Below are 27,955 nucleotides of genomic sequence, written 5' to 3'. Positions count from 1 at the left end.
AACATGCACAGCCAGGCATCAGAAGTCAGGGCATCGTGAGGCTGAGAGCTGCCTGGTACTGTGTGCTCCAAGCCTGGGGGGAGGCTGGGGAGATGCTGACCCAGGACGAAGACTGGAGAACCTGAGAAAGCTCTGAATGGTTCCAGGTCCAGGAAGTTGAGCCTGGCCTGGAGTTGTCCATACTCTAAATAATAGCAGTCATTCTATTGTTAAGTTCTGGGCTAGACATTGAGGATATAGTGCTGACAAGCCAAAAATTTTCAGATTAATGGAGAATTAAGATATTAACTAAGTTACACAAATTGTTAACTTATTATAATTGCAATAAATTCTAGGGCAGAAAAGCATGGAGTGCACATAATAAGAGATTTTGAATACCCCTATTAACTAAAGGAACAAGAAGAGGAACTGACACTTGTCTTTGAGGAGAGTGGGGGGTGAGCTGAAGTTGAGACACTGGTGAAAATTGGGTTTGGACAACTCAAAGGTGGTCATGACACTTAAGAAATATGCTTGTCTAGGCTGGGCGTAGTGGCTCACACCTGTAATGCCAGCACTTTGGGAGGCTGAGGTGGGCAGATCACTTGAGGTCAGGAGTTCCAGACAATCCTGACCAACATGGCAAAACCCTATCTCTACTAAATACAAAAATTAGATGGGCATGGTGGTAGGTGTCTGTAATCCCAACTACTCAGGAGGCTGAGACAGGAGAATCGCTTGAACCCAGGAGGCGGAGATTGCAGTGAGCTGAGATTGTGCCACTGCACTCCAGCCTGGGTGACAGAGCAAGACTCCATCTCAAAAAAAAAAAAAAGAAAGAAAGAAAGAAAGAAAGAAAGAAAAGAAATATGCTTGTCTAAACCCTTTCCCAAAGCCTGTAAGGGCCCTGTATGCACTGACCCTGTCTGCTCAATCACATTTCCTACCTCTTTCTGCATGACACTTCACTCTAACCACACGTGCCAAGTTTTCCTGTTTTTTTAAGCATTCCTTCATTCATCCGTCTCATATTATTGAGAACCTACTATATGCCAAACACTGTCATAGGTGCTGGGGGTTCATTGGTAAAGAAAGCAGGTAAAAATCCCCACCTCATGAAATGAAGCTTACATTTTAATGGGAGACACGGGCAATAAATAATTGCATGTGTGGATTATATGGTATCTTAGACAGCGACGAGTATATGGAGAAAAATTAGATGATGGGGAGGGCAGGAGTGCTGCAGCTAGTATTTTAAATCGGATGGTGAGAAGGTCTCCCTGAGCAGCAGTACTCAAGCTATGCAGAAAAGACTTCACATAGAAAAGCTGAGACTAGGCCGGGTGTGGTGGCTCATGCCTGTAATTCTAGCACTTGGGGAGGCCGAAGCAGATTGCCTGAGCTCAGGAGTTCGAGACCAGCCTGGGCAACACAGTGAAACCCCACCTCTACTAAAATACAAAAAATTAGCCAGGCATGGCAGCATGTGCCTACGGTCCCAGCTACTCTGGAAGCTGAGGCAGAGAATTGCTTGAACCTGGGAGGCGGAGGTTGCAGTGAGCCAAGATTGTGCCACTGCACTCCAGCCTGGGCGACAGAGCTAGGCTCCGTCTCCAAAAAAAAAAAAAAAAAGAAAAAAGCCTGAGACTACAGCCTTAGAAAGAAAGACCCAATTGTAAGATTGGCCCTTTGTTGGCACCTAGGAACTTAGATTTTGGGAAGGTTCCCTCCATTCCCTGATGTGAATAGCTCACGATGCCTGAACTGTTTGTGCAAACAGTATGGTTTATGGTGATTACCTGCTTTTCTTCTGGGAGTCTGAAATCTTGGTACTTGCCAGACAGAAGCTGCCGACATGACCAGCCACCAATAAAACCTCTGGGCATTGAGTCTCTAATGAGCTTCCCTGGTAGACAACATTTCACACATGTTGTCACAACCCACAGATGGGGGCAAGAAGTATGTCCTGTGAGACTCCCACAGGAGAGGATTCTAAGAAGCTTGTGCCTGGTTTCCTCCAGACTTCACCTCGCCTTTCCCCTTTGCTAATTTTGCTTAGTACTTTTTCATCGTTATAGATTGTAACTCTAATACAGCTACATGCAGAGTCCTAGCGAATCTTCGAAGAAATGTGTGCATGGTCTTGGGAGCGCTCTGCACACAAGCCGAGACCTGAAGTCAGGCACAAGCCGCGCAGTACTTGGCTGGGAGGTGAAGGTGTGTTTGACAAGTTCGGGTAGCAGGAAGGAGGCCAGTGTGGCTGCAGCAGAGGGAGCAAGCAGGAAATGAGTGGAAGACGTAACCAGAGGAAAGCGGGCGTTCCATGGCGGGGGCCTTGCTGCCCTTGTAAGCACTTTGGCTTTTTCTAATTGTGAGAGGAAAGTCCCTGGGTTTGGAGGGAGGATCTCGAACACGTTTTTGGAAGGTTCCAGGTACAGTGTCCAGAATAAGAGGAAATGCAGGGAGGCCTGTTAAGGGGCTGCTGCAGGAATCCAGCTGAGAGATACGGCTTACAGCTGATCACCAACCTAGCTCCTGACTTGGCCCTTCTCTGGATTGCTCTTCCCTGGGTCATGCAGAACTCAGTTTCCGGGTCACCTCCTCACAGGGCTTCCCCGGCGACTATATCTGAAGTCATTCTCTACAGTCCATTCACCCACTCATCTAGGCCCTCTCCCTCACTTTAATTCTTTAACAGCACTCACCTCTATCTAAAAACTATTTTCTTTATTTACTTTAATGTAGAATTCTTGCCTCCTGGCTGGACGTGGTGGCTCACACCTGTAATCTCAGCACTTTGGGAGGCTGAGGTGGGCAGATCATGAGGTCAGGAGATCGAGACCATCCTGGCCAACATGGTGAAACACCGTCTACTAAGAAGACAACAAATTAACCAGGCATGGTGGCGTGCACCTGTAGTCCCAGCTACTCGGGAGGCTGAGGCAGGAAAATCGCTTGAACCTGGGAGGCGGAGGTTGCAGTGAGCCGAGATTGCACCACTGCACTCCAGCCTGGGCAACAGAATGAGACTCTGTCTCAAAAAAAAAAAAAAGAAAGAAAGAAAAGAAAAAAAAGAAAAAAAGAATTCCTCCCTCCTCCACTCACTCCCACCAAAATGTCAGTTCCATGAGAGTATTTAGTAGACATGCAATAAATATTTGATCAACAAATTAAATGAATGAGCCAGTGAGCTACATGATGCAGTGATCTGCTTGGCTGGAACTCTGTGAAGCAACCTTGACTTTGGCATCAGCACAGATGACTGCCACATTCCGAAAGGTCTCTAGGAGCAGAGAGCCCATGAGCCCCCTTGCCAGCCACGCTAAGCATCCAGTGCATCATTTTCTGCTCTGCTTTAGCTGTTTACAGTAACATGAGGAGTCACTGTAACTCCAGGTATGTACAACTTGCCCCTCTCTTAACTTGCACTGGTTTATGGTTTCAACAATTTCCAAACCCCTTTCCTCCTACCCTCCCAGTCATTCAAGAAGCCCTGCAGGAGCCATCGCCTTCTTAATGCTTTTCAAGTTCTGACCCCGTCTCTGCCACCTCCTTGCCACTGTCTGCTCAGGCCTCATGGTTTCTCATGGGGACAGCTGGTCTCCCTGCTTTTCTTCAGGCTCTCCGTCAAATCACGCTCCAGACTGCTGACAAAGCAGCGATTCCAACACATCTTATTGTGTCTACATCACTTCCAAGCTTCAAGCCCTTTTCTAGGTCCCCAGGGTCTTCAGGAGCAAGCTTAAACTCTTGAGCAATGCACATGGGACCTTTCGTTATCTAGCTTATACCTGGGTGTGCCTCTTACCAAGTCCTCCTCCACTTCCTCAACACCATTCTCTGCTGCAACCATACTAATTATCCATTTGTTGTTCCCCAAATATTCAGGCAGCTTTAGGCCCCCATCCCTTCTCTACCTGCTGTCTGCCTAGAAAGCCCATCCTTCCCTACTCCCCCTCACCCATCCTCTACCACACCCGTACTCCTCTGGGACCAGCTCAATCTAAATTACATTTCAGACTTCACCTTCTCCAGAAAACTTTCTCTGTGCTTCTCTTGATCAGAGCACCTGCTTCATTATGTTGTGACCACTTATCTGCTGTCTGCACTATGCCACAGACCCCTATGGTCCAGAACCAGCTCTTATTCAACTGAAAACAAGGCATGGTGCATCTGAGATACTTACAAACAAATGCTGCACAAAACAAAGAGGAGTACTGGTATAGAAACGAGTGACACAAATCAAGCAGTGGCTAGTTAAAAGGACTGAGGCGAAAGTACCCAGAGCACTTGTTCTAAACAGCAAAGGCCCAGGTACACTGGTTACAAGACGACTGCAATACTCATTCCCTGGGCAGTGATTTTTGACTCTCTGGTTCACTGCTGTGTCCTCAGAACTTAAACAGTACCTGGCATGGTAGGAGATGAATAAATATTTGCAGAATAAATGTCAAATGAATGACAGACCTTTACTAGCACTGCTCAGCTACTGCAGACTGAACCTAGGACATGTTCCATAGCACAGAATTTATCCCTTTACCTCTGTAATATTAATAACAACAGCTGACATCTACTGAGAGCTTACTACGTGCCAGGCACCGTTCTGAATGCTTCACATTTGCTTATTTCTTTAACTCTTCACAACAAAACCTTTGATACAGGTACTGTTTTACCAAAGGGAAGTGGAGGCACAATGGCCCAAGGTGACCCAGGTAGGAAAGAGAAGAGCCAGGCTTCAACCCCAGGCAGTCTGGCTCCAGGATCTGGCTCAGAGCAACATACACAGAGAAAAATGACTGCACTTATTCTGCCTAAGCTTAGAGACCTCATTTGGTTGCTCAAACTTGTCTGACTTTAGTCAAATATAGAAACATGAGACTTGGCAAGAAAGTCTCTGTTGACATTTTTTTTAAGTCCAGCTGCCTAATTTATTAAGAACAGGGCAGAATTTTCTGGGTCCAGGGAAATTCACCACAAGATACTTCCAAATCGCCCTGTGGTGATCAGAGCCTGCCCTTCCCTTGGCATATAGTATTTCACCCTTCAGAACTGTCCAGAAGACATTTGAGATGTTAGAGGAAAGATGTGAGTAACAGGTCCAAATGTGTCTAGGGAAAAACACCCATAAAGGCAACTGAGGAGGCCGGGCGCGGTGGGTCACGCCTGTAATCCCAGCACTTTGAGAAGCCAAGGCCGGCGGATCACAAGGTCAGGAGTTAGAGACCAGCCTTACCAACATGGTGAAACCCCATCTCTACTAAAAATACAAAAATTAGCCAGGCATGGTGGCGGGCACCTGTAATCCCAGCTACTCAGGAGGCTGAGGCAGAAGAATCGCTTGAACCTGGGAGGTGGAGGTTGCAGTGAGCCGAGATTATGCCACTGCACTCCAGCCTGGACAGCAAGAGTGAAATTCCGTCTCAAAACAAAAAGGGAAACTAAAGAGCAACCCAGATTCAGCCACCATATGGTTGGAAGGTCACTATTACAGAATTGAAAGGACAACAATAGTTTCTGACCACTGAATATTGACCACTGACCACTGACCACATTGCAGGCCGACCACATGAAGTCCCTACCACGCATCTAACTCATTTAATCTTCACAGGGTCTAGATGACTGCCACATTCCGAAAGGTCTCTAGGAGCAGAGAGCCCATGAGCCCCCTTGCCAGCCACGCTAAGCATCCAGTGCATCATTTTCTGCTCTGCTTTAGCTGTTTACAGTAACATGAGGAGTCACTGTAACTCCAGGTATGTACAACTTGCCCCTCTCTTAACTTGCACTGGTTTATGGTTTCAACAATTTCCAAACCCCTTTCCTCCTACCCTCCCAGTCATTCAAGAAGCCCTGCAGGAGCCATCGCCTTCTTAATGCTTTTCAAGTTCTGACCCCGTCTCTGCCACCTCCTTGCCACTGTCTGCTCAGGCCTCATGGTTTCTCATGGGGACAGCTGGTCTCCCTGCTTTTCTTCAGGCTCTCCGTCAAATCACGCTCCAGACTGCTGACAAAGCAGCGATTCCAACACATCTTATTGTGTCTACATCACTTCCAAGCTTCAAGCCCTTTTCTAGGTCCCCAGGGTCTTCAGGAGCAAGCTTAAACTCTTGAGCAATGCACATGGGACCTTTCGTTATCTAGCTTATACCTGGGTGTGCCTCTTACCAAGTCCTCCTCCACTTCCTCAACACCATTCTCTGCTGCAACCATACTAATTATCCATTTGTTGTTCCCCAAATATTCAGGCAGCTTTAGGCCCCCATCCCTTCTCTACCTGCTGTCTGCCTAGAAAGCCCATCCTTCCCTACTCCCCCTCACCCATCCTCTACCACACCCGTACTCCTCTGGGACCAGCTCAATCTAAATTACATTTCAGACTTCACCTTCTCCAGAAAACTTTCTCTGTGCTTCTCTTGATCAGAGCACCTGCTTCATTATGTTGTGACCACTTATCTGCTGTCTGCACTATGCCACAGACCCCTATGGTCCAGAACCAGCTCTTATTCAACTGAAAACAAGGCATGGTGCATCTGAGATACTTACAAACAAATGCTGCACAAAACAAAGAGGAGTACTGGTATAGAAACGAGTGACACAAATCAAGCAGTGGCTAGTTAAAAGGACTGAGGCGAAAGTACCCAGAGCACTTGTTCTAAACAGCAAAGGCCCAGGTACACTGGTTACAAGACGACTGCAATACTCATTCCCTGGGCAGTGATTTTTGACTCTCTGGTTCACTGCTGTGTCCTCAGAACTTAAACAGTACCTGGCATGGTAGGAGATGAATAAATATTTGCAGAATAAATGTCAAATGAATGACAGACCTTTACTAGCACTGCTCAGCTACTGCAGACTGAACCTAGGACATGTTCCATAGCACAGAATTTATCCCTTTACCTCTGTAATATTAATAACAACAGCTGACATCTACTGAGAGCTTACTACGTGCCAGGCACCGTTCTGAATGCTTCACATTTGCTTATTTCTTTAACTCTTCACAACAAAACCTTTGATACAGGTACTGTTTTACCAAAGGGAAGTGGAGGCACAATGGCCCAAGGTGACCCAGGTAGGAAAGAGAAGAGCCAGGCTTCAACCCCAGGCAGTCTGGCTCCAGGATCTGGCTCAGAGCAACATACACAGAGAAAAATGACTGCACTTATTCTGCCTAAGCTTAGAGACCTCATTTGGTTGCTCAAACTTGTCTGACTTTAGTCAAATATAGAAACATGAGACTTGGCAAGAAAGTCTCTGTTGACATTTTTTTTAAGTCCAGCTGCCTAATTTATTAAGAACAGGGCAGAATTTTCTGGGTCCAGGGAAATTCACCACAAGATACTTCCAAATCGCCCTGTGGTGATCAGAGCCTGCCCTTCCCTTGGCATATAGTATTTCACCCTTCAGAACTGTCCAGAAGACATTTGAGATGTTAGAGGAAAGATGTGAGTAACAGGTCCAAATGTGTCTAGGGAAAAACACCCATAAAGGCAACTGAGGAGGCCGGGCGCGGTGGGTCACGCCTGTAATCCCAGCACTTTGAGAAGCCAAGGCCGGCGGATCACAAGGTCAGGAGTTAGAGACCAGCCTTACCAACATGGTGAAACCCCATCTCTACTAAAAATACAAAAATTAGCCAGGCATGGTGGCGGGCACCTGTAATCCCAGCTACTCAGGAGGCTGAGGCAGAAGAATCGCTTGAACCTGGGAGGTGGAGGTTGCAGTGAGCCGAGATTATGCCACTGCACTCCAGCCTGGACAGCAAGAGTGAAATTCCGTCTCAAAACAAAAAGGGAAACTAAAGAGCAACCCAGATTCAGCCACCATATGGTTGGAAGGTCACTATTACAGAATTGAAAGGACAACAATAGTTTCTGACCACTGAATATTGACCACTGACCACTGACCACATTGCAGGCCGACCACATGAAGTCCCTACCACGCATCTAACTCATTTAATCTTCACAGGGTCTCTGTGAGGTAGGAATTATTATCTCTGTTTTACAGATGAGGGGTACCATATTCAGAAAGGCTAAGAAACGTGACTAGGGTCATACAGCTGGTACTTGTTAGAGCCAAGATTTTAATCCATCCCTATCTGACTCCAAAGCCTATGTTCTTGTCACCTTCCAACCACCTGGCCTCTCCACATGTGCTATGAAATCCTCCTGGTGCCTGCAAAGAAATTTACAGTGAAACCTCCAAATTGAAGCTTATATTTTTAGTTTATATACCTCCCGCTCAAGATAAATAGTCATCAAAATCTCCAAAGTAAAAAAGAAAGCGTGAGGGAAAAATGGCTAAAATCCGGTACTCTGATCACAAGCCCATCTGGGATCTTTCAGATGCCGAAAATTCCTTAAGGCTGGATAGTCAAGTTGCAGCTTAGAAGTTGCGATTCAGAAATCTTTATTGAAATAACAGTTTATTCCCCCCCGAGGACTCTACTGGTATAACAGATGAGAGATGAGAGTGCCTACTAGGGAAGAAAATAGCAAGAAAGCGAGTGATGTTACTCTATCAGGGAATCTAGAACAAACCCACAGATGATCCATAGGGATGGAGTGTGTGTATGGGGAGGTGGGCCAGATGAAACAAGAAAGGCAGAAAGTTAATGGTTGTTGAAATTGAATGACAGACACTTGGAGTTCATTGTGCCGGTCTAGCTACTTCTGTGTGTGTTTGAAAATCTCACACATGTACACAAAGCCATGACCCTCCAACTAGATGACATCCTTAGATGTTAATGGCCTGGGTTCCATGCCTTCTTAGACACAGCACCCTTATAGGGACAGGTCAAGGCTGAAATCTGGTGGTTCCTCCACCCTATCCTGGTGTGTTCCCTGCTGGCCTCTCAGCAAGGGTCTCAGTATGCTCCCACAGTCAAAACCTGGCCGCAAATTCTGCTTTTATAGAAGACCTTCTATAAATGGTTGAAACTACTGTTTTTCAGAATCAGGAAGGGGCATTCAAAAGACTGCTAAACCCTCAAACTAGAACAAGATAAAGAACAGGCTGAATCAGCATGCGACAGGAGCCTGGTCAGTGAGCTGACTCTGAGGTTACTTGTGAGGATGATGTCACTGTGTGGAATAAGGAAGCTGGCAACACCCCAGAGCCAGTGTGCGGCTGTGCTGGGAGGGAGGTGGCCCCTTGGTGCCGAGGAAAGGACAAACCCCAAGCAGATATTTGTCAGATTGTGGCCAGACACAGTCTTGTTCCTTTAACACTTTAAAGGACAAATGGAAAGATGAGCCAAGCCCTAATCATCTGAAGAAGCCATGCCTCTGAGAAGTCTGAGGGAAGATATATTGAAAACGACCTCAGTTATGGTGAGACAGCTTTGTTTGATTGACCCAAAGGCAGAGACACAGGTGTACTGCATCCTTCAGGAAGCAAGTTTAGAAACAAGATCTGCAAGTCACAGGATGTGACAGGTCTGCAAATCCTGCAAGTCACAGGTCATCCACAGTGGGCTAGTCTAGCTGCTTCCAGAATGTTGCCCATGAAAGGTGGGTCATGGGTTCACAGAGCATTCCTGTGTTCCATAGCCATAGGTTTCATCCCTAGCTCAGGTCAGCAACTTTTGAAGTATATACCAAGGACCACAAGTTCAAGGAGGTGGGCAGAAGACAGAATGTGATGCAGTCATGCAGATCCATCACTACTATTCAAAACACAGTCCAGAGTGCCTTCCAAGGGCTTTCTGTTCCACTGAGAATAAAATTCAAATCCTCGCAAAAGATCTCAGGGTGCAACAGGACCACCTGGCCTCTGCTCATCTCTGTCCCCTCATTTCCTCCTGGCCTACCTGCTCTAGCAATGTTCCTTGAACTCACCAAGCTCATTCCCACTTTAAGACATTTGCACCCGCAGCTCCCTAAGTCTTTGCATGATTACACAGATCAAACGATCTCAGATCAAAGGTCGTTTTCTCAGGCCTTTCCAGACTATGCTAGCTAAAGTAGCATCCCCAGTCACTTTCTATTATATTTTGTTTTCTTTTTTATATCACTTGTTACTATCTGATGTTATTATTAATTTGATTGCTTTTTAGTGAACCGTCTCTCTCCAGTAGAATGTAAGCTCCATGAGGGCAGAATCTGGACTGTCTGGCTCACCGCTGCATCCATGGAACCCAGGATAAGGAATACCTGTTGATGAATAAATAACCCTCCGGGTAGGTCAGTAGCCACTTTCATATATATATGAAGGCATTTTATTGATGAGGCACTTTTTCTTAATATATGAATAAGCAAAAAATATAGTACCTATATTTAGTAAAAAATTCTTTTGAAAAAACTAAAATGTTATAAGATTGGGGCTGTCTTGAAGAATCTAAGACATATAGTCATCATAGATATGAAATTCACCTTTTCCGTTGTTTGAGAAATGTTCCTGATGACTCGTGTGTCTTCGGCACTAGTCTATCTGACAAATGGTCACTGGTAAGAGAAAGAGCACTCGCTAGGGAAGGACGGGATTCCTGAATGGGGATCTGGATACACAGGTGGGTTTGTGTGTTCATGCATGTGCACAAGCACCTGCAGCTCAGAATCTATAACCGACAGCTCTCAGAGTCAGTGTGGCCTTAGTATACTTTGTTTCGTATCCTTTAGGGGTGTGTGTCTCCAACTGTAATGTACAAGTCAATCACCTGGGGATCTTCTTAAAATGCAGATTCCAATTCCAGGGTGGGGTCTGAGATTTTATATTTCTAATTAGCACTTACTCAGGTGACATCTGTGCTGCTGGCCAGAGGCTCACACTTTGGCACATCTCTAGTACTGCAAAATTGCCATCTGAGAAACATGCCTCCAGATTAGCTAAGAAAGGAAGCGCTAACCATAGGGCACTTGGTTCCCAAGACCCAAAAATATAAAGAACCTAATTTTAAACAAGCAGAAAGGAACTTCTATGGAAAGAGATGACTCCGCTTTCTTCATTTGTAATAAAACAAATTTGTAAACACTTAAAATGTAATCACTTCTAAATGCTGACTTCTGTGCAGATCTGGGACACTGTTTAATTCCAGTATGGGACTGTAAAATACATATTCTTTTACAAGTTTCATATTTACAACTCCTGGGACATGAGAAAGGAGAAAGCTTTGCCAATTCTGTGTAGCAATGGAACTAATGTGGACCAGTTTCCCCCGTCTAACTGTCTTGCTCCAGGTATAAAACTAGTTGTTGTTTTTTTTCCTGGTTTCCCCTTTGAAAGTTTCCCGTCTACTACCAACCCCACAACCCCCAGTCCCCTAGTCCAGGCTCCAGGGAGGAGCTCAAGCTGATTGGTGAGACTCTGAGATAATTGTTCTGGTGAGTGATGAACCTGCTGTGACCTTCTCCCACTTGGTTGCTGACCACGTAAGAGGGCAGGGCTGGTCCGGAGTCTTCACCCCACCTGAGCGTCCAACCGCAACTGTATGTTCGGCGGCTTTAATAGGACTCTGTGCTGCCTGTATTATTCATAGCACTTGTTAATGTGCAACTCTCCTTGGGATCCTGGGGTGACTGAATGGCAGGACTGGGCATTCCTGTGTCCTTTAGCAACCTTCCAATAGCAATGACTGGACGTGATCCATCACCGTCCACAGCAACCTCCTTCCCAGTACACAAAAATGTCAGAAAGCAAACCTGGCTTTTTTCCTCCAGTTTTTTGTGTTCCTTAAGAAGCTGCTCCACATGCATCACGCTGTCTCCAATGCCTGTAAACTCTGCTTGTTCTTCCAGCAAATTATCCAGGGTAAGCTTAGCCTACAAGAAACATTAGAACAGTCCAGAAGTAAACCAACACTCACTCACCTGAAGGTATTGGTTTGTTATGCTTCAAGAAAACTCAAAATTCCAAAGAGGATTCAAGACTTGTATATATCTATATATGTTAAAAAAAAATTTTTTTTGCAGCTCACTAACTTTCAAATTAAGCTGGGGGTGCAGAATTCACCTGTAGTTGAACTATTAGAACTATATTCAACCAATTATCAATCAAAAAGGAAGATAGCTGGGTCCAGTGGCTCATGCCTATAATCCCAGCACTTTGGGAGGCTGAGGCAGGAGGATTGTTTGTGCTTAGAAGTTTGAGGCCAGCCTGGGCAACATAGGGAGACCTCGTCTCTGCAAAAATATTAAAAAATTATCTGGGCTGGGCGTGGTGGCTCACGCCTATGATCCCAGCACTTCGGGAGGCCAAGGTGGGCAGATCACAGAGGTCAGGAGATCAAGACCATCATGGCTAACACAGTGAAACCCCATCCCTTCTAAAAATACAAAAATTAGCTGAGTGTGGTGGCGGGCACCTGTAGTCCCAGCTATTCGGGAGGCTAAGGCAGGAGAATCGCTTGAACCAGGGAGGCGGAGGTTACAGTGAGCTGAGATTGCGCCACTGCACACCAGCCTGGGTAACACAGTGAGACTCCGTCTCAAAAAAAAAAAAAAAAATTATCTAGTGTGATGGTGGGGCATTGTCTGTAGTTCCAGCTACTTGGGAGGCTGAGGTGGGAGGACAGCTTGAGCCCAGAAGATCAAAGCTGCAGTGAGCCATGGTCGCACCACTGCACTCCGGCCGGAGTGACAGAATAAGACCCTGTTTCAAAAAAAAAAAAAAAAAAAAAGCAAGATAAACCATCGCTGAAATGCCATGTACCGCAACAGGAAAATGGATTCTAGAACACCTTTACTCCACTGAAAAAGTGAGAAGGGGGTTGGAGGGGGTGGTCTGTAAAGAAGCAAGGAAATAAGCAGAAAGCTGGATTAGGGAAAAGAGGGAAACCCCATACCAAAGAGTGAGGAGGGAGAGAAAACCAGAGGTCACAGTAGCAGAAAAGAAAGTTATATTAAACAAGAAAAGAATACCTTACAAAAATCGTGCTCAAAATGCTGCAGTTGTAGGCACTGGTTAAGCTTCAAATGATGACTGGACCAAAACTGACTAAAGGCTTTTTCTGTTTCATCCAGTTGAATTAATAACCTTTCAAGAAAGAATGAGAAAGTGGTGTTAGGTTAGCATTCATTTCCACAGGCATCCATATAGGCCTATGGATAGAACACCTGTGTCTTCGGTCAGTGGTATCAATTGCGACCATCTCCTTATTATGAAAGCATGTGTCACCTATGCCTTTCTTCTGGCTCAGCGGGCTTTGCACCTTTCATTTTCCAATCAGGACACCCACAGTGCAGGCAGCAACTTCACTTCAGATGCAGCTGCTGTGCTTTAGAATGTGCTCCAGCTGATCTTACCTTCATGCCTTCTTTCTTTCTACCTGTGACACACGAATATAAAGCACAGCTCCAAGCCAAACTGTTATTTGGAAATGAAGCCCAATAAATACTACCCTCTCCCTCAAAATCCTAGGGTGGGAGTATGTCATAGACATTGAAGAGCGGGGAATGGAATGCTCATAAAAAGATCTCCGTATGTGGATGCCAGATGGATGTGATCTTTTTTCCTTTGTTGTCTCAAATATTCTTCTTCTTCTTTGGCCCCACCAAGACCCAATATTGGCTGTTCCAATCTGTTCTTCGTTGCTCCAGAACATATAGGTCTATATATTCTCTCCTGAAAAGGCAGATTCCACCTCACTCACTCACCTTTCCATGGTAGTTACATTCTCAAGTTGATTGAGATTGAGTGTGCTGTTGAGACATTTGGTGGCTGGTTCTTGGATGCATGACAGCAATGTGGCCCCCTGCTTTCCAAGTAATTTCAGCTCATCCTAGAAAATAAAAGTAGTCTCTCTTAGAAGGAATTAGAAAAAAACAAATTCTTGGTAGAATTGGGGTGAAGAGGTAGATCAGTACATTTTTCATTTAGGAAATTAAATGCTGATTAAGTCAAGATGCAGCTTTAAAATTAATCAATTAACTTATCCTTGATAGGTAACGCACCGACATGATACAAAATTCAAAATATCTGAAACGGTATACACCAAAAAAAGTATGTTTTTCCTCTTCAAAATCAACATCTGCTTTTTGTATATCTCAAGCTACTATTGTAAATTAAAGGCAAAACTAGTTAATACAACCTAGTTTTAATCCAAGACAGTGACCAGAAACAAGAAAATGATAGATATTGAATGTTGAATGCTAGAAACTACTGAGCAATAATAATGTAATAACTGCTAGTTGATCATAAAAATACTTCAGTTGGTCTCATCAATAAACACCTGCCTCTCCCTCCACCTGCCAACCAACTGTGGCCTTGTTTAATTATTTAAGTTTGGCAGATATGGGCAGCAATTTCAGTTTAACATGGAAAGATTCGTACTTCCAAGCCAACCCCCCATTCTGCTTTTTTAACACAAAGACTTAGTGCTATGCAGTTGTGGAAGGTTACTTCCTTCAGCCAACAGCTGTAGTCCTTTCCTTGGACAGTGCAGGTCATCTCTCATTCTGAGCCTTACCCATAAAGAAAGCTCGGGCTGCAAAACAAAAGTGGCAGAGCCTGACCTAGAATTTTGTGCTTGGGAATTATGGGTTTGGTTCCTGGGTCAGAGGAGGCTGGTTTGGTATGCCCTTGAGCATTAGAACAGGCCCATAGTTCTAAAACAAACCAAGAGATCACCTCTGCACACATAAACACTGACTCACTTCCTCTAGGCCCAGCTACCTCTGTGGTCTTCACACAGCCTAGAGCTCATTCCCTGTGGGAAGAGTTTTAGACTTCCCCACTCTGATCACACAGAAGTCCTGGACCCTCTCAAGCTCATACTTTTGTTGTGTCCCATCCTACTCCAGAATTTCCCCTGGAAGGGTTACATGGCCATACCCATCCTCAAACCTGGCCCTGGATCTGGCTGATGATGGACTTGGCTTCTGTGAGCTAGCCCTTCAGGGTTCTTTGGACACCTCCTCTGGCTCTGCCCACTCCAAATAGTGCCCCACATTAGCCACGTGGTTGGCACTCTTGCCTGGGAATCAGGCATATCTCTTCTTTTCCATTCTCATGTGTCAGCCCTCATTTCTTATCTCATCAATGTTCATGAAATATTTGTAGGTTGGATAAATTAATAACAGCCTAAAAGAAGTCAGGTTGCAGATGGATAAAGACAAATTAGATATGATGGAAAAAATGTACTCCTGAGTCAGTGTCTTAGCCATTCCCTCATCCCACCCACTAAAGAGGGTCGTGGCTTTTCCCACTCATTTTCTTAACTGCTGCTGAGCTTCCAGCAACACACACACACACACACACACACACACACACACATCCATATATGAAGAAGAGTTGGGAAGAAAGGTAGAGAGGCTAAAGGAGAAGCGCCATATTGTTGTGGCAGAAGGAGACACTGGAGGGGGAAGCTGGGAAGAGGGATACACCCGAAGTGTGGCAGAGCATGAAGAAAGTGTGTGAGACAGGGAAGGTGAATCTTCACAAGTGATGTCACACGCTGTATATCCCCTTTACACTGTTTAAAAAGGATACAAGCAAAAATTGTGACCTAGTGACTGCTTTGGGATTCAACCACATGGTCAACTTGAGTAGGGTTACAAAAATCTGTCATGAACACAGATGGAAAGATGGAGCAACTATGGTACTTGGAAAGGGTAAGGGGAAGTTGCTCAGCCTAAAACTGGAGTTTCAGTTTCCATGGAAAGAAAATAATCTTTTCGGGTATTTAATTTTTTTACTGCCTGCACTCAGGCTGGAGGAGGAACTCAGGGCACTGTCTTCCAGAACATGTGTTTAAGTTCATGCTCCCTTTTGTAGAGTCTCCTTTTCCCTGTGTTGACAGGGTCCTGCTGGTGGCAGGGTGAGGACTGCTTGTAAACTGAGAGATAGCTCATTGCCTACCAAAGTTCCCTTTTCTCAGAAAATGGGAGCCCCACCACCACCTTGGAACAGGATCCAATTGGCAGACGAGGTGGAGGTGCCGTTGTGCATGCGCTCTGAGCACTTGCTTGGACTCTCCTTGATGGGTGGAAAGGCACACAGCAGAAACCATGGGTAGCTGAGTCCTGTTTGCTTGTCTCATTCATCCGGAGCTCAGCTCTCCCAGGGAAGGCTAAAGCTGCTTGTGTTTACAAGACTTGCTCTTCCTTTCTGTCCCTCAGATGAGAGAGAAATCACAGAGAAAATAAGGTTTCAAATTTAGTATGAAGCCCAAGGTGCCCACAATTTGGACAGAAAATAGCACTTACTGAAGTCGGGAGCACTCTCTGATTGTAAGAATAGATTAAGGCCCAAACTGTGGCTCAGGCTGGGGGAAAGAATTTATGTTTCTGGGGAAGAGCCTTTTGTAAAGTCATCAGTTTGCTTAAAAGTTTGATACGATTGTTCCACTGTGGATGTTTTGAGATTTTTTTCTGTGTGAACTGATTGGCTTAATATACCAAAGGGCCAAAAGAAAAGAGGTTCTACTGGAAGACTATTTTGAACAAAATAGTAACAACTCCCTAGAGAAATAGCAAGTGAGACTGAAAACCTCTCCAACTCAATAGCTCTCCTATTCTGTTTGATTGTAGAGGCGACCAGATGCGTATACCTAAGATCTCTCTTAAAGATCCAGGAGAAAGGAATTCAAGACATCAAGCCAAATCCCCAAAGCTGTGCTAGCTGTTTAGGAAAAAACCCTCTCCAGGCTGGGAGAAAACGGTAAATCACATGCTACAACTTTTATAGCTATTTAAATAGCTATAAAAGTTCACTGTACTGAAGAATGGATCTTACAATAGTTTTTCACTCTTCTAGCTGGAAAAGAAATTATTTAATGACATATAGAATCTTTGATTAAAAGGTAGGTAAAAGACCAATAAGGGTAAAATAAAATATGCATAAATAACCACAAAAACTACTAAGTTATTAATACAAGTTTAAACAGTATCTCTTTTTTTCTTTTCTTTCTTTTTTTTTTTTTTGAGATGGAATTTCACTCTCATTGCCCAGGCTGGAGTGCAGTGGTGTGATCTCGGCTCACTGCAACCGCCACCTCCCAGGTTCAAGCAATTCTCCTGCCTCAGCCTCCCGAGTAGCTGGGATTACGGCATGCACCACCATGCCCGGGTAATTTTGTATTTTTAGTAGAGATGGGGTTTCTCCATGTTGGTCAGGCTGGTCTCAAACTCTTGACCTCACGTGATCCACCCGCCTTGGCCTCCCAAAGTGCTGGTATTACAAGTGTGAGCCACTGTGCCCAGCCAGTACCTCTTTTTTTCTAATATAAACCATTTCTCTCTTTAAGTCACTTTTGGATAAGAAAGAGGAAAAATGTAACTCTAGTTTAATGATTTTGGTATTCATGCTTCTAAGCTACAAGATAAGGAATCAAATTTGAATTGGGACAATAATCAGTAATCACAAAAAGGCCTTAAGAAATTATCTGTATTTTTTGTTTGGTTGGTTTTTTGGTTTTTTGTTTTGTTTTGTTTTTGAGACGGAGTTTCACTCTTGTTGCCTAGGCTGGAGTGTAATGGAGTGATTTTGGCTCACCGCAACCTCTGCCTCCCGAGTTCAAGTGATCCTCCTGTCTTACCCTCCCGAGTAGCTGGGATTACAGGCGCCAGCTACCATGCCCGGCTAATTTTTGTATTTTTAGTACAGACAGGGGTTCATCATGTTAGCAAGGCTGGTCTCGAACTCCTGACCTCAGGTGATCCAACCCCGAATTGGCCTCCCAAAGTGCTGGGATTATAGGCTTGAGCCACTGTGCCCAGCCTGTGTTGTCTTTTAAAGGATGTTAATTAATATTACTTGGTAAAATAAAGATGATAATATTTTAAATCCAAATTCACTTAATATTCTTAATCGAGGTAAACACTTGGACAAATTAAATCACTTTCAGAATTTTGTCTTAAAATAATTTTAGGTCTTCACCATGATTTTAGGGTAGCATGGAATATAAATGCAAGCATTTCTTTTACTAAAAGGCCAATTAAATGGAAACTTCTAATTTCCTTTCACTTGTCTTACAGCTTGGATAGGGGGTGTTTAACCAAATTAACATAATAGAGTATAAATGTCAAATAATACTTCTAACTATGTGGCCTCCAAGGTTACTCCACCCCATAACCTGAGAGAAGTCTTAGCCTCCTTTGCTCAGAGCTGCCTGTTTTAATTCTGAGAACAGCTGGTTAGCATGCATAAGGAAATCCCCTTACTCCATCCTGGAAACTGGTTCTTTCCCACCTGTTTACCTCTGCAGAACTCTTTGCCTGTGTAGAGAAATATAGAACACCCACTCATCTGCCTTCCCCGTCCCCACCCCTCTGCCTTGCCACCAGCACATACAGCAAGACCTGACTGGCTTGTTTTCACCCCCCAGTAATGTGTCCTTATCTAAAATCCAAATGTTTTAACCTTTTCTCCAGAGACCTTCCTGACTGATCACGTTGTCATCCTGGTGATTCTGCTCTTCAACCTCTCCACACCCTTCAGGGATTGAGGCAAAGAACGCACTGTGCTCATGAGCCCTAGGCACAGAGCTCAGTTTCACAGTCCTTGCTGCGCTGGGCGTCCTTCCCATGACACCCCTTTGTATCAACAGGACCACTCTGCAGACTCCTTTTGGTCAGGGATCACCTTAGGGCCTGTGCAACTGCAAACTCCTTCCTAGCACACTTCACAGAGGCACCTAGGCCCTGCTTTGTGCAACTCGCACCTCCTAAGAATCATGGGAACTTAAGCCAGTAGGTTTAGAAAAGCAAAGGCCAAGCTTCTCAGAGGCATTTTCAGGGAAAATTTTCAGGATGTCATCAGGATTTTACAATTTCAGTCCAGATTTTGGTTTGTTTTGTTTTTTTGTTTGTTTGTTTGTTTTTTGAGACAGTCTCACTCTGTCACCCAGGCTGGAGTGGAGTGGCATGACCTCGGCTCACCGAAACCTCTGCCTCCTGGGTTCAAGCGATTCTCCTGCCTCAGCCTTCCGAGTAGCTGGGATAATAGGCGCCTGCCACCAAGCCCAGCTACTTTTTGTGTTTTTAGTAGAGTTTTAGTTTCACCATGTTGTCCAGGCTGGTCTCGAATTCCTAAGCTCAGGTGATATGCCCACCTCAGCCTCCCAAAGTGCTGGGATTACAGGTGTGAGCCACTGGGCCCAGCCCAGTCCAGATATTTTGATTATTCACAGTAATCTTTGGAATATATTTTTCTCTTTCATTGTTGTTGTTGTTTTGAGATGGAGTCTCGCTCTGTCGCCCAGGACAGAGTACAGTGGCAAGATCTCGGCTCACTGCAACCTCCGCCTCCCAGGTTCAAGCAATTCGCTCACCTCAGCCTCCTGAGTAGCTGGGATTACAGGCGCCCGCCATCAAGCCTGGCTAATTTTTATGTTTTTAGTAGAGACGGGGTTTCACCATGTTGGCCAGGCTGGTCTCGAACTCCTGACCTCAGGTGATCCACCCACCTTGGCCTCCCAAAGTGCTGAGATTACAGATGCGAGCCACCACTCCCGGTCATCTCTTTTTGAATAACAACCTCCTTAAAGACCGAATTTAACAGTGTTCCCTGGCACATGGAAACATTAATTTGCCTCGATTACTAGACTCTGAGACTCTCCTAAGTAGACTATGTGTTCGCTGAGGTTGCCTTTTTGGTTCTCCTGGCAAGTAGTGGTGGGTGCTCAATAAATGTTGAATAAATGAACAAATCAACCATCTAGTAAAGCGTTTTTGCAAATTTTTGGTCACAGATACAACAGTTCAACTCTTCCCAAGTTCCATGAGGCCAAGACACATACACTGACCGTCCAATCCTCATTTTGCTGCCCTATTGAAAACTGGGCTTCTGTGAAATAATGGGATTGGTCTGTGCTTCTCAAGGTAGAAAGGTGCCAACACTCATCCAGGGAGAAGCCCCAGGAAGATTTCCCTGTACTGCATGACTAAAAGAACCTGCCAAGCTCCCTTTCCTCAGCAGGTTCTGACGTGCTTTTATGAATCATTTAATAGGTGCCTCTCCTTCAACCCAGGTCAGGGCACCTTCCATAGTCCTTTTTCTCAAATTCATCCCCAAATAAAAAGACACACTTCTGAGAAAGTGAAGCAGTAAGTCAGCTTATTGGTCTGCCCCAAAACTTTACAACCACTGCTGGAAAGCTTGTATTTCAAAAGCCAGCCCCTACCCCCTGCAATTTTAGCATGTTCTGTCTTGCTCTGTCCTGAGCAGGATCACACGAGTGCAACCCTTGAAAGGGTGCTCACATGCCTCAGCTCACCCAGACAAAGCTGGAAAAGCCCTTCTCTGTGCTGCTTCCCACCATCCTTCACTCACCACTCAGTCTCAAGATACTTCTTTCATTACAAACTGCCTGTCTGGAAAGTTTAAGATGATCAGTGGTTTCCAAGTCACTAAAGAAGAAGGAAAATGAGGGCTTAACTGTTAATTTTGCTCCCAGCTCTCTCCAAGAGGCAGGTATACCTGCTGGCACAGACGCTAGCCTCTGAGAGGCCACTGACCGCTCACCTGCAGCTTGTCCCGCTGCCTTGTGTGGGACATGAGAAGGTCTTCGGTGGATAGCATGCTTCTGGGCAGCTCTGTTGTGGCCAGGCAGGCCCCAAATGTCTGCAGCATCTGGGCAGTGGTCTTCAAGGTCAAGGCAAAGTTTTCGATGGCCTGGAAGGTCAGATAATTGTAACAATGTGGAGAGCTTAACATTCACCAACATGCTCTCTTGATGGAAAGACAACAGATTTAGTTGACAAAATGAGTGAATTACCTGACTTTGGAAATGGTATAGAGGACCTGATCCTGATAGGGAGATTAAAAAGAGGCTGGTTTTAGTCTCAGTGCTGCTACTAGTTGACCAAATGACTTTCGATAAGTCACCTCTTTACATTGAATGTCAGTTTATTTATCTATAAAATAAAGTGATTGAGCCACATGATCTTTAAGATTCCTTTGAGTTCTAACTTTCTGAGTCTCTCGTTCAAAGAGGTGACACCCATAAAATGCACTGTCACACACAAAAGAATCTATATACCTCACTTATAAAACAGTATGTACTGTACATGTGTGGTTATATTATTCCTAGTTATATATGCAGGCAAATCTCAGAGATATTGTGGGTTTGGTTCTAGGCTACTGCAATGAAGCCAATGTTACAATAAAGTGAGTCACAAAAATTCTTTTGTGCCCCAGTGCAAAGGGAAATTATGTTTACAGTATACTGTAGTCTATTAAGTGTGCAATAGCATTATGTCAGAAATTCCACATACCTGAATTTAAAAATACTTTATTGTTAAAAAATTGCTAACAATCTTCTGGGCCTTCATCAAATCACAATCTTTTTGCCACTGGAGGGTCTTGCCTCAATATGGAGGGCTGCTGACTGATCAGGGTGATGGTTGCTGAAGGCTGGAATGGCAGTGGCAATTTCTTAAAATAAGACAACAATGAAGTTGTCACATGAATTGACTTCCTTTCATGATTTCTCTGTAGCATGCAATACTGTTTGATAGCAGTTCACCCACAATAGAACTTCTTTCAAAATTGGAGTTAACCCTCTCAAACTCTGCCACTGCTTTGTAGACTAAGTTTATGGAATATTCTAAATCCTTTGTTGTCATTTCAACAGTGTTCACATCATCATCCCCAGAAAGATGAATAAATCACTTTTTTTGCTCATCCGTAAAAAAGAGCTCCTCATTCATTCAAGCTTTATCATGAGGTTGCAGTAATGCAGTCACATCTTCAGGCTCCACTTCTAATTCTAGTTCTCTTGCTATTTCCACCACACCTGCAGTTACTTCCCCCACTAAAGTCTGGAACCCCTCAAAGTCATCCATGAGGGTAGGAATCAGCTTCTCTCAAACTCCTGTTAATATTGATAGTTTGACTTCCTCCCATGAATCACTAATGTTCTTAAAGGCATTCAGAATGATGAATCCTTTCCAGAAGGTTTGCAATTTGCTCTACTCACACCAATCAGAGGAATCACTGGCAGGTATAGCTTCACATGGCAGGTATAGCTTCACAAAATGTATTTCTTAAATAGTAAAACTGAAAGTTGAAATTGCTCTTTGATCCACAAGCTGCAGAATCGATGTTGTGTTAGCAGGCATGAAAACAACATTCAACTCCTTGTACATCTCCATCAGAGCTCTCAGGTGACCAGGTGCATCGCCAAAAAGCAGTAATATTTTGAAAGGATCTTTTTGTCTAAGCAGTAGGTCTCAAAAGGTGGCTTAAAATATGCAGTTAACCATGCTGTAAACAGAAGTGCTGCCATCCAGGCTCTGTTGTTCTATTTCTAGGGCACAGGCAGAGTAGATTTAGCATCATTCTTAAGGGCCCTAGGATTTTTGGAGTGGTAAATGAGCATTGGCTTCCATTTAAGGTCACCAGCTGCATTAGCCCCTAACAAGACAGTCAGCCTGTCCTTTTAAGCTTTGAAGCCAGGCATTCACTTCTCTTCTCTAGTTATGGAAGTCTTAGATGGCATCTTCTTCCAATAGAAAGCTGTTTCATTTACATTGAAAATCTGTTGTTGAGTGTAGCCATTTTTTCTTTTTTTTTGTTTTTGTTTTGTTTTGTTTTTTGAGATGGAGTTTTGCTCTTGTTGCTCAGGCTAGAGTGCAATGGCGTGATCTCAGCTCACTGCAACCTCTGCCTGCTGGGTTCAAGCGATTCTCCTGCCTCAGCCTCCTGAGTAGCTGGGATTACAGGCAACCGCCACCACGCCCAGCTAATTTTTCATACATTTAGTAGAGACAGGGTTTCACCATGTTGTCCAGGCTGGTCTTGAATTCCTGAGCTCAGGTGATCTGCCTGCCTCAGCCTCCCAAAGTGCTGGGATTACAGGCGTGAGCCACCGCGCCCAGCCGAGTGTAGCCACTTTCATCAATGATCTTAGCTAGATCTTCTGGATAACTTGCTGCAGCTTCTCTATCAGCACCTTGCACTTGTATGTTACAGAGAAGAATTCCTCCCTCAAACCTCACAAACCAACCCCTGCTAGCTTCAGGCTTTTCTTCTGCAGCTTCTTCACCTCTCTCAACCTTAATAGAATTGAAGAGAGTTAGGGCCTTGCTCCGGATTAGGTTTTGGCTTAAAGAAATGTTGTGGGTGGTTTGATACTCTATCCAGGCCCAGACCACTAAAACTTTCTCTGTATCAGCAAAGAAGGCTATTTGCTTTCTTATCATTCATGTATTCGCTGGAGTAGCATTTTTAGTTTCCTTCAAGAACTTTATCTTTGCATTCACAACTAGGCGAACTGGCTAGGCTAAGAGGCCTAGCTTTCTGCCCATCTCAACTTTTGACATGCCTTCCTCATTAAGGTTAATCATTACAAGCTTTTGATTTAAAGTGAGACACGCCATTCTTCCTTTCACTTGAATACTTAGAGGTCATTGTAAGGTAATTAATTGGCCTAATTGTAATATTGTTCTGTCTTAGAGAGTAGGGAGACCCAGGAGAGGGAGAAAGACAGCTGAGGACCAGTTGGTGGAGCAGTCAGAACACACACAACATATAACCATTAAGTTCACTGTCTTATATGAATGCAGTTTTCAGCACCCCAAAACAATTACAATAGTAACACCAAAGATTGCTGACCACAAGTCACTGTTACAAATATAACAATTGGCCGGGCATGGTGGCTCACGCCTGTAATCCCAGAACTTTGGGAGGCTGAGGTGGGCAGATCACTTGAGGTCAGGAGTTCGAGACCAGCCTGGCCAACATGGTGAAACCTTGTCTCTACTTAAAATACAAAAATTAGCTGGGCATGGTAGCACATGCCTGTAATCCCAGTTACTCAGGAGGCTGAAGCAGGAGAATTGCTTGAACCCGGGAGTCTGAGGTTGCAGTGAGCTGAGATCGCACCATTGTACTCCAGTCTGGGTGACAGAGCAAGACTCTGTCTCAAAAAAAGAAAAAGAAAAAGAAACAAATATAACAATAATAGTAAACTTTGAAATATTGTAAGAATTGCCAAAATTTGTCAGAGAGGCAGGAAGTGAGCACATACTGTTGGAAAAATGGTGCTGATAGAGTTGTTCAACACAAAGTTGCCACGAAACTTCAATTTTAAAAAACTGCAAATCTGCGAAGCCCATTAATGTGAAGCATAATAAAATGAGACATGACTGTATATGTGTGTATATAAAATATATACACAGAACATGTAAAAGGCATGTAAAGAATATCTCTGGTCTTTCAATACTAGTTGTATTTTTTAACGTTCACTAAAAAATGTTTAGCACATGCACAACCACAAACCATGGCTACATACTAGGCCAGGGATGGCCTATAACAAAAACAAATGGGTAATTTATAAGCAACAGAAATTGATTTCTCACAGTTACAGTTCTGGAAGTTGGGAAGTTCAAGATCAAGGCCCCAACAGATTTGGTGTCTGGTAGAGGTCTGTTTCTCATAAAAGACGGCTTCTGTGCCCTCACAGGGCAGAGGGGGCATGACAACTCCCTTTAATCTCTTTTGCAAAGGCACTAACTCCATTTATGATGCCACAGCCTTCATGACTTAATACGTCCCAAAAGGCCCCTCCTCTTAATGCTATCACATTGGGTTCCGATATGTGAATTTTTAGGGGACACCAATATTCAAGTCATGACAATGAATTTTGATCTCACATTTATCTCAATATTACTGAAACTCCTAACTTAGCATAACAATCACCAATATCAGTAGGTAGGGAAAAGTAAAATACTATATAGCAGGTGCTTTCACAGATAATACATCACTTATTCCCCACATCAAACTATCAGGAGGCTTTTGTTAGTCCGGGGTTTCTCAGCATTGGCTCTTCACACTTTGGGCCAGATGATGCTTTGTTGTGGGAGGCTGTCTTGAGCATTGTAAGGTGTTCAGCACAGTCCCTGACGACCCACTAGATACCAGTTAACTTTCCCCACTAAGTTATGACTACAAAAAGTCGAAAGATATTGACAAATGTAGGGAGCAGGCAAAATTATCCCCTGTAGAGCAATACTGTGTTAGTCCCATTTTAACAGAGGAAGAAAAAGCTCAGAAATGCTTAGAAACTCACCTGACATAGACTATATGTTGTCGTGACAATTTTTTAAAACTGGTTTCATCTTTGACTTTGACTTTAGATCCGGGGTACATGTGCAGGTTTGTTACATGGGTATACTGCATGATGCCGAGGTTTGGGGTACAGTTGATCCTGTTACCCAGATAGTGAGCATCGTACCCGATAGTTCTACAATCCTTGTCCCCCTCCCACCTCTCACCTACAGTAGTCACTGAGGGGTGATAATATTTAAATGTAGCTTCTTCTGACTTCATGGGTGTCAATATGTCTGTACCTTAGAATCATCTGGGGAGTTCTGTGGCATGCTAAGACCCATCCCAGAGGAAGTAAATTCGTTTCTCTGAGGTATAACAGGTTATTGGTGTTTCTGGAAACTTCCCAGGTACATTCGAAGGTAAGTGTCCCAAAACCCCCACACCAAGAGATGCAATAGGGTAACGCGGTCAACAGGAGAAACCCCAGCCTTCGCCCTTCCACGTTCCTTCTTCCCCAGCCTGTGCCTGAGAAATCCCAACCACTCCAAGGTCAGGCAGTCACAGGGTGACCTCCCAGCAGTCAATGTTTAACTCTGCCACTCCACCCTCCGGAAAAGAAGGAGAGACAGTGAAAAGCACGTGTAAGCTGGTACTCACAGTGCGGTGATTTACCCACTGTCCGTGGCGATATTCCAAAGTCCCCCCTAATTCCCGGGTCAGTTGGCTTTTGTCGATGTAGCCATGAAGGTCAGAGACAGAGTTTACCATGATAATCTGTAAGGTAAAAGGATAATTAAATATATTCCTCATTGATCACTAAATAAGAGTTCATTAGGTTCTATTCTTATCATAATTATATCTTATATTCTATTATTATTTAAATGATACTTCAACCTTGCCTTATCAGGCATTTATATTTAAAAATGGTTACAGCCAAGCACAGTGGCTCATGCCTGTAATCTCAGCACTTTGCAAGGCGGAGGTGGGAGAATCATTTGAGGCCTGGAGTTTGAGACCAGCCAGAGCAACATAGCAAGACCCCATCACTAGAAAAATTAAAAAAAAAAAAAAATTAGCCAGGCATGGTGGCATGCACCTGTGGCCCCAGCTACTCAGGTGGCTAAGTCAGGAGGATTGCTTGGGCCTGGGAGGTTAAGGTTGCAGTGAGCAGTGATCGCACCATGGCACTCCAGCCTGGGTGACAGAACAAGACCCTATCTCAAAAAAAAAGTTACTATATCCAGCAGGGAAATATTTTAAAGTCTCTTCCATTTTTCCCTTTTGAATGAGAAATACTAAAGTGTGGTATAGCCTGTGACGAAATGTTGACTTGGCTCAGGAAGCGCAGTTCCAGGCTACCTAGAAGTCAGGCCTCACTTTATGTGAATTTTCAGTCAAAAGTTCCCCAGCTAAGGTACTTTCGGCCCCCAAAATCAAGTGTTGTGCTATGGCCTGAAAGTCTACCATGAGAATTCCAATCAAAGGTGGTTGGGTAAATGTCAAAATATAATTAGAATACAGGGAAACACACAGAGTATGCATCAAAAAGACTCACTACACTAATGTGCCCCGATGAAGAATATTGATGTGCCCCTACTTTAGCTTGCACAGAGGGGATCTGGAGGTAACAGGGCGTTGGGGTTTATAAACTAGCAGTTCTGCTTATGAGCAAACACCCACACATGCAGAGAAAGCTGACGCATCCCAAATTGCCCCTTTCTATTCCTTGGTAGTAGTTCTGGCCTGGGTGTGGTTCTGGCTCACTCAGTGACTGTATCACACCCTCTACTCACTCCTGAGCAGGACAAGCACTCCTCCTCATTCCTATCTCTGAAACACATCTTTGAAACCTTTAACTGTGACATTATATTTTTTCACTCCCTGTTGATTATTTTGAAAATTAACTCTCGGTCGGAGGACATAAGAATATGGACTTTCTTCTATTATTATAAAGTATTAGTCAAGGAATGAATTCAGTTTGGAATGAGAATATAAATTAGAGCCCAGCCAGGTGCAGTGGTTTGCACTTGTAATCCCAGCTACTCAGGAGGCTGAGGCAGGAGGACTCCTTGGGCCCAGGAATTTGAGGCTCCAATGAGCTGTGATCGCATCACTGCACTTCAGACTGGGTGATAAAGCGAGACCCCATCTCTTAAAAAAAAAAAAAAATCGTGGCCCAAAGTTTCCAGGTCAAAATTATGCAATAAAACTGATTTATTCTTTTAACAGATATGTATTGAACTACTAAAAAAAGTGCCAGGTACTGAGGGATAATACTGTAAACAAGACAGACCCTGGTCTGGAGAGACTCAGGCTCCGTGGGATTTGATTACTACCTATCACCACCTTAACCTTGTCAGGCCCCACGTCTTGCTCCTCCACTTCTGAAAACAGTTCGGGGCTTTTAAAATTTATCTTTATAATATGAGAATGGATAAAAACCTGAATCTATCTGTGCCTTTCCCACCTAAAAATTTTAAACCACTTATGGGAGTTTTTAAAAGGTTTTTATTCTTTCTAAAATTAGAAATTTTAGGACAGGTCATTAGAAATTATCAAGCTAAAAATGTACTTTGCTTCTTGGAATATGAGTTACTATGATAATAATCGATATTTTAAAAAATACCCAATGTGCAACATTGTATTAGGCAAAAGTAACCTTGCACAGGGTCGGGAGTTTCAGAAACCTATCCTGCTAGGCTGCATATTTTCTGTACCATTAGGGAGGTGTGATATCCCACACTTGCCAAAACTGTGCTTTCTCATCTTAAGTTTTAGATGACCAAGAGGAATTTTAAGTTGAAAGCGAAAAGTGAAAATTAAAAACAAAGGATTATATTAGAAGAATCAATACTGTTAAGTATTGATCTGTAGAGTCAAAGCAATTCCATAATCAAAATCCCAGCTGACTTTTTATAGAAATTAACAAACTGATTCTAAAGTTCATATAGAAATGGGAGGCCGAGACGGGCGCATCAAGAGGTCAGGAGATGGAGACCACCCTGGCTAACCCGGTGAAACCCTGTCTCTACTAAAAAATACAAAAAAA

General features: G+C 44.0%; 1 protein-coding gene across 2 annotated transcripts in view; it reads right to left on the bottom strand.

Annotated features, from left to right (window-relative positions):
• The window catches only part of MCF2L2 (MCF.2 cell line derived transforming sequence-like 2), a 272,786-nt gene that overhangs the window by 127,427 nt on the left and 117,404 nt on the right, over nt 1-27,955 (bottom strand). For both annotated transcript variants that reach the window (XM_011986157.1, XM_011986156.1), the window contains exons 6-10: nt 25,564-25,680; nt 20,377-20,526; nt 13,569-13,693; nt 12,834-12,948; nt 11,616-11,735 (exon numbers count right to left, since the gene is read on the bottom strand). In XM_011986157.1, coding sequence (XP_011841547.1) covers nt 11,616-11,735; nt 12,834-12,948; nt 13,569-13,693; nt 20,377-20,526; nt 25,564-25,680 — 627 coding nt within the window. The remainder of the gene's footprint in view (nt 1-11,615; nt 11,736-12,833; nt 12,949-13,568; nt 13,694-20,376; nt 20,527-25,563; nt 25,681-27,955) is intronic.

This window comes from Mandrillus leucophaeus, unplaced genomic scaffold, assembly GCF_000951045.1.
Source record: "Mandrillus leucophaeus isolate KB7577 unplaced genomic scaffold, Mleu.le_1.0 Scaffold295, whole genome shotgun sequence".
Lineage (NCBI taxonomy): Eukaryota > Metazoa > Chordata > Mammalia > Primates > Cercopithecidae > Mandrillus > Mandrillus leucophaeus.
Note: the sequence above shows the minus strand (reverse complement) of the source record. Positions and strands in the feature narration are given on the sequence as shown.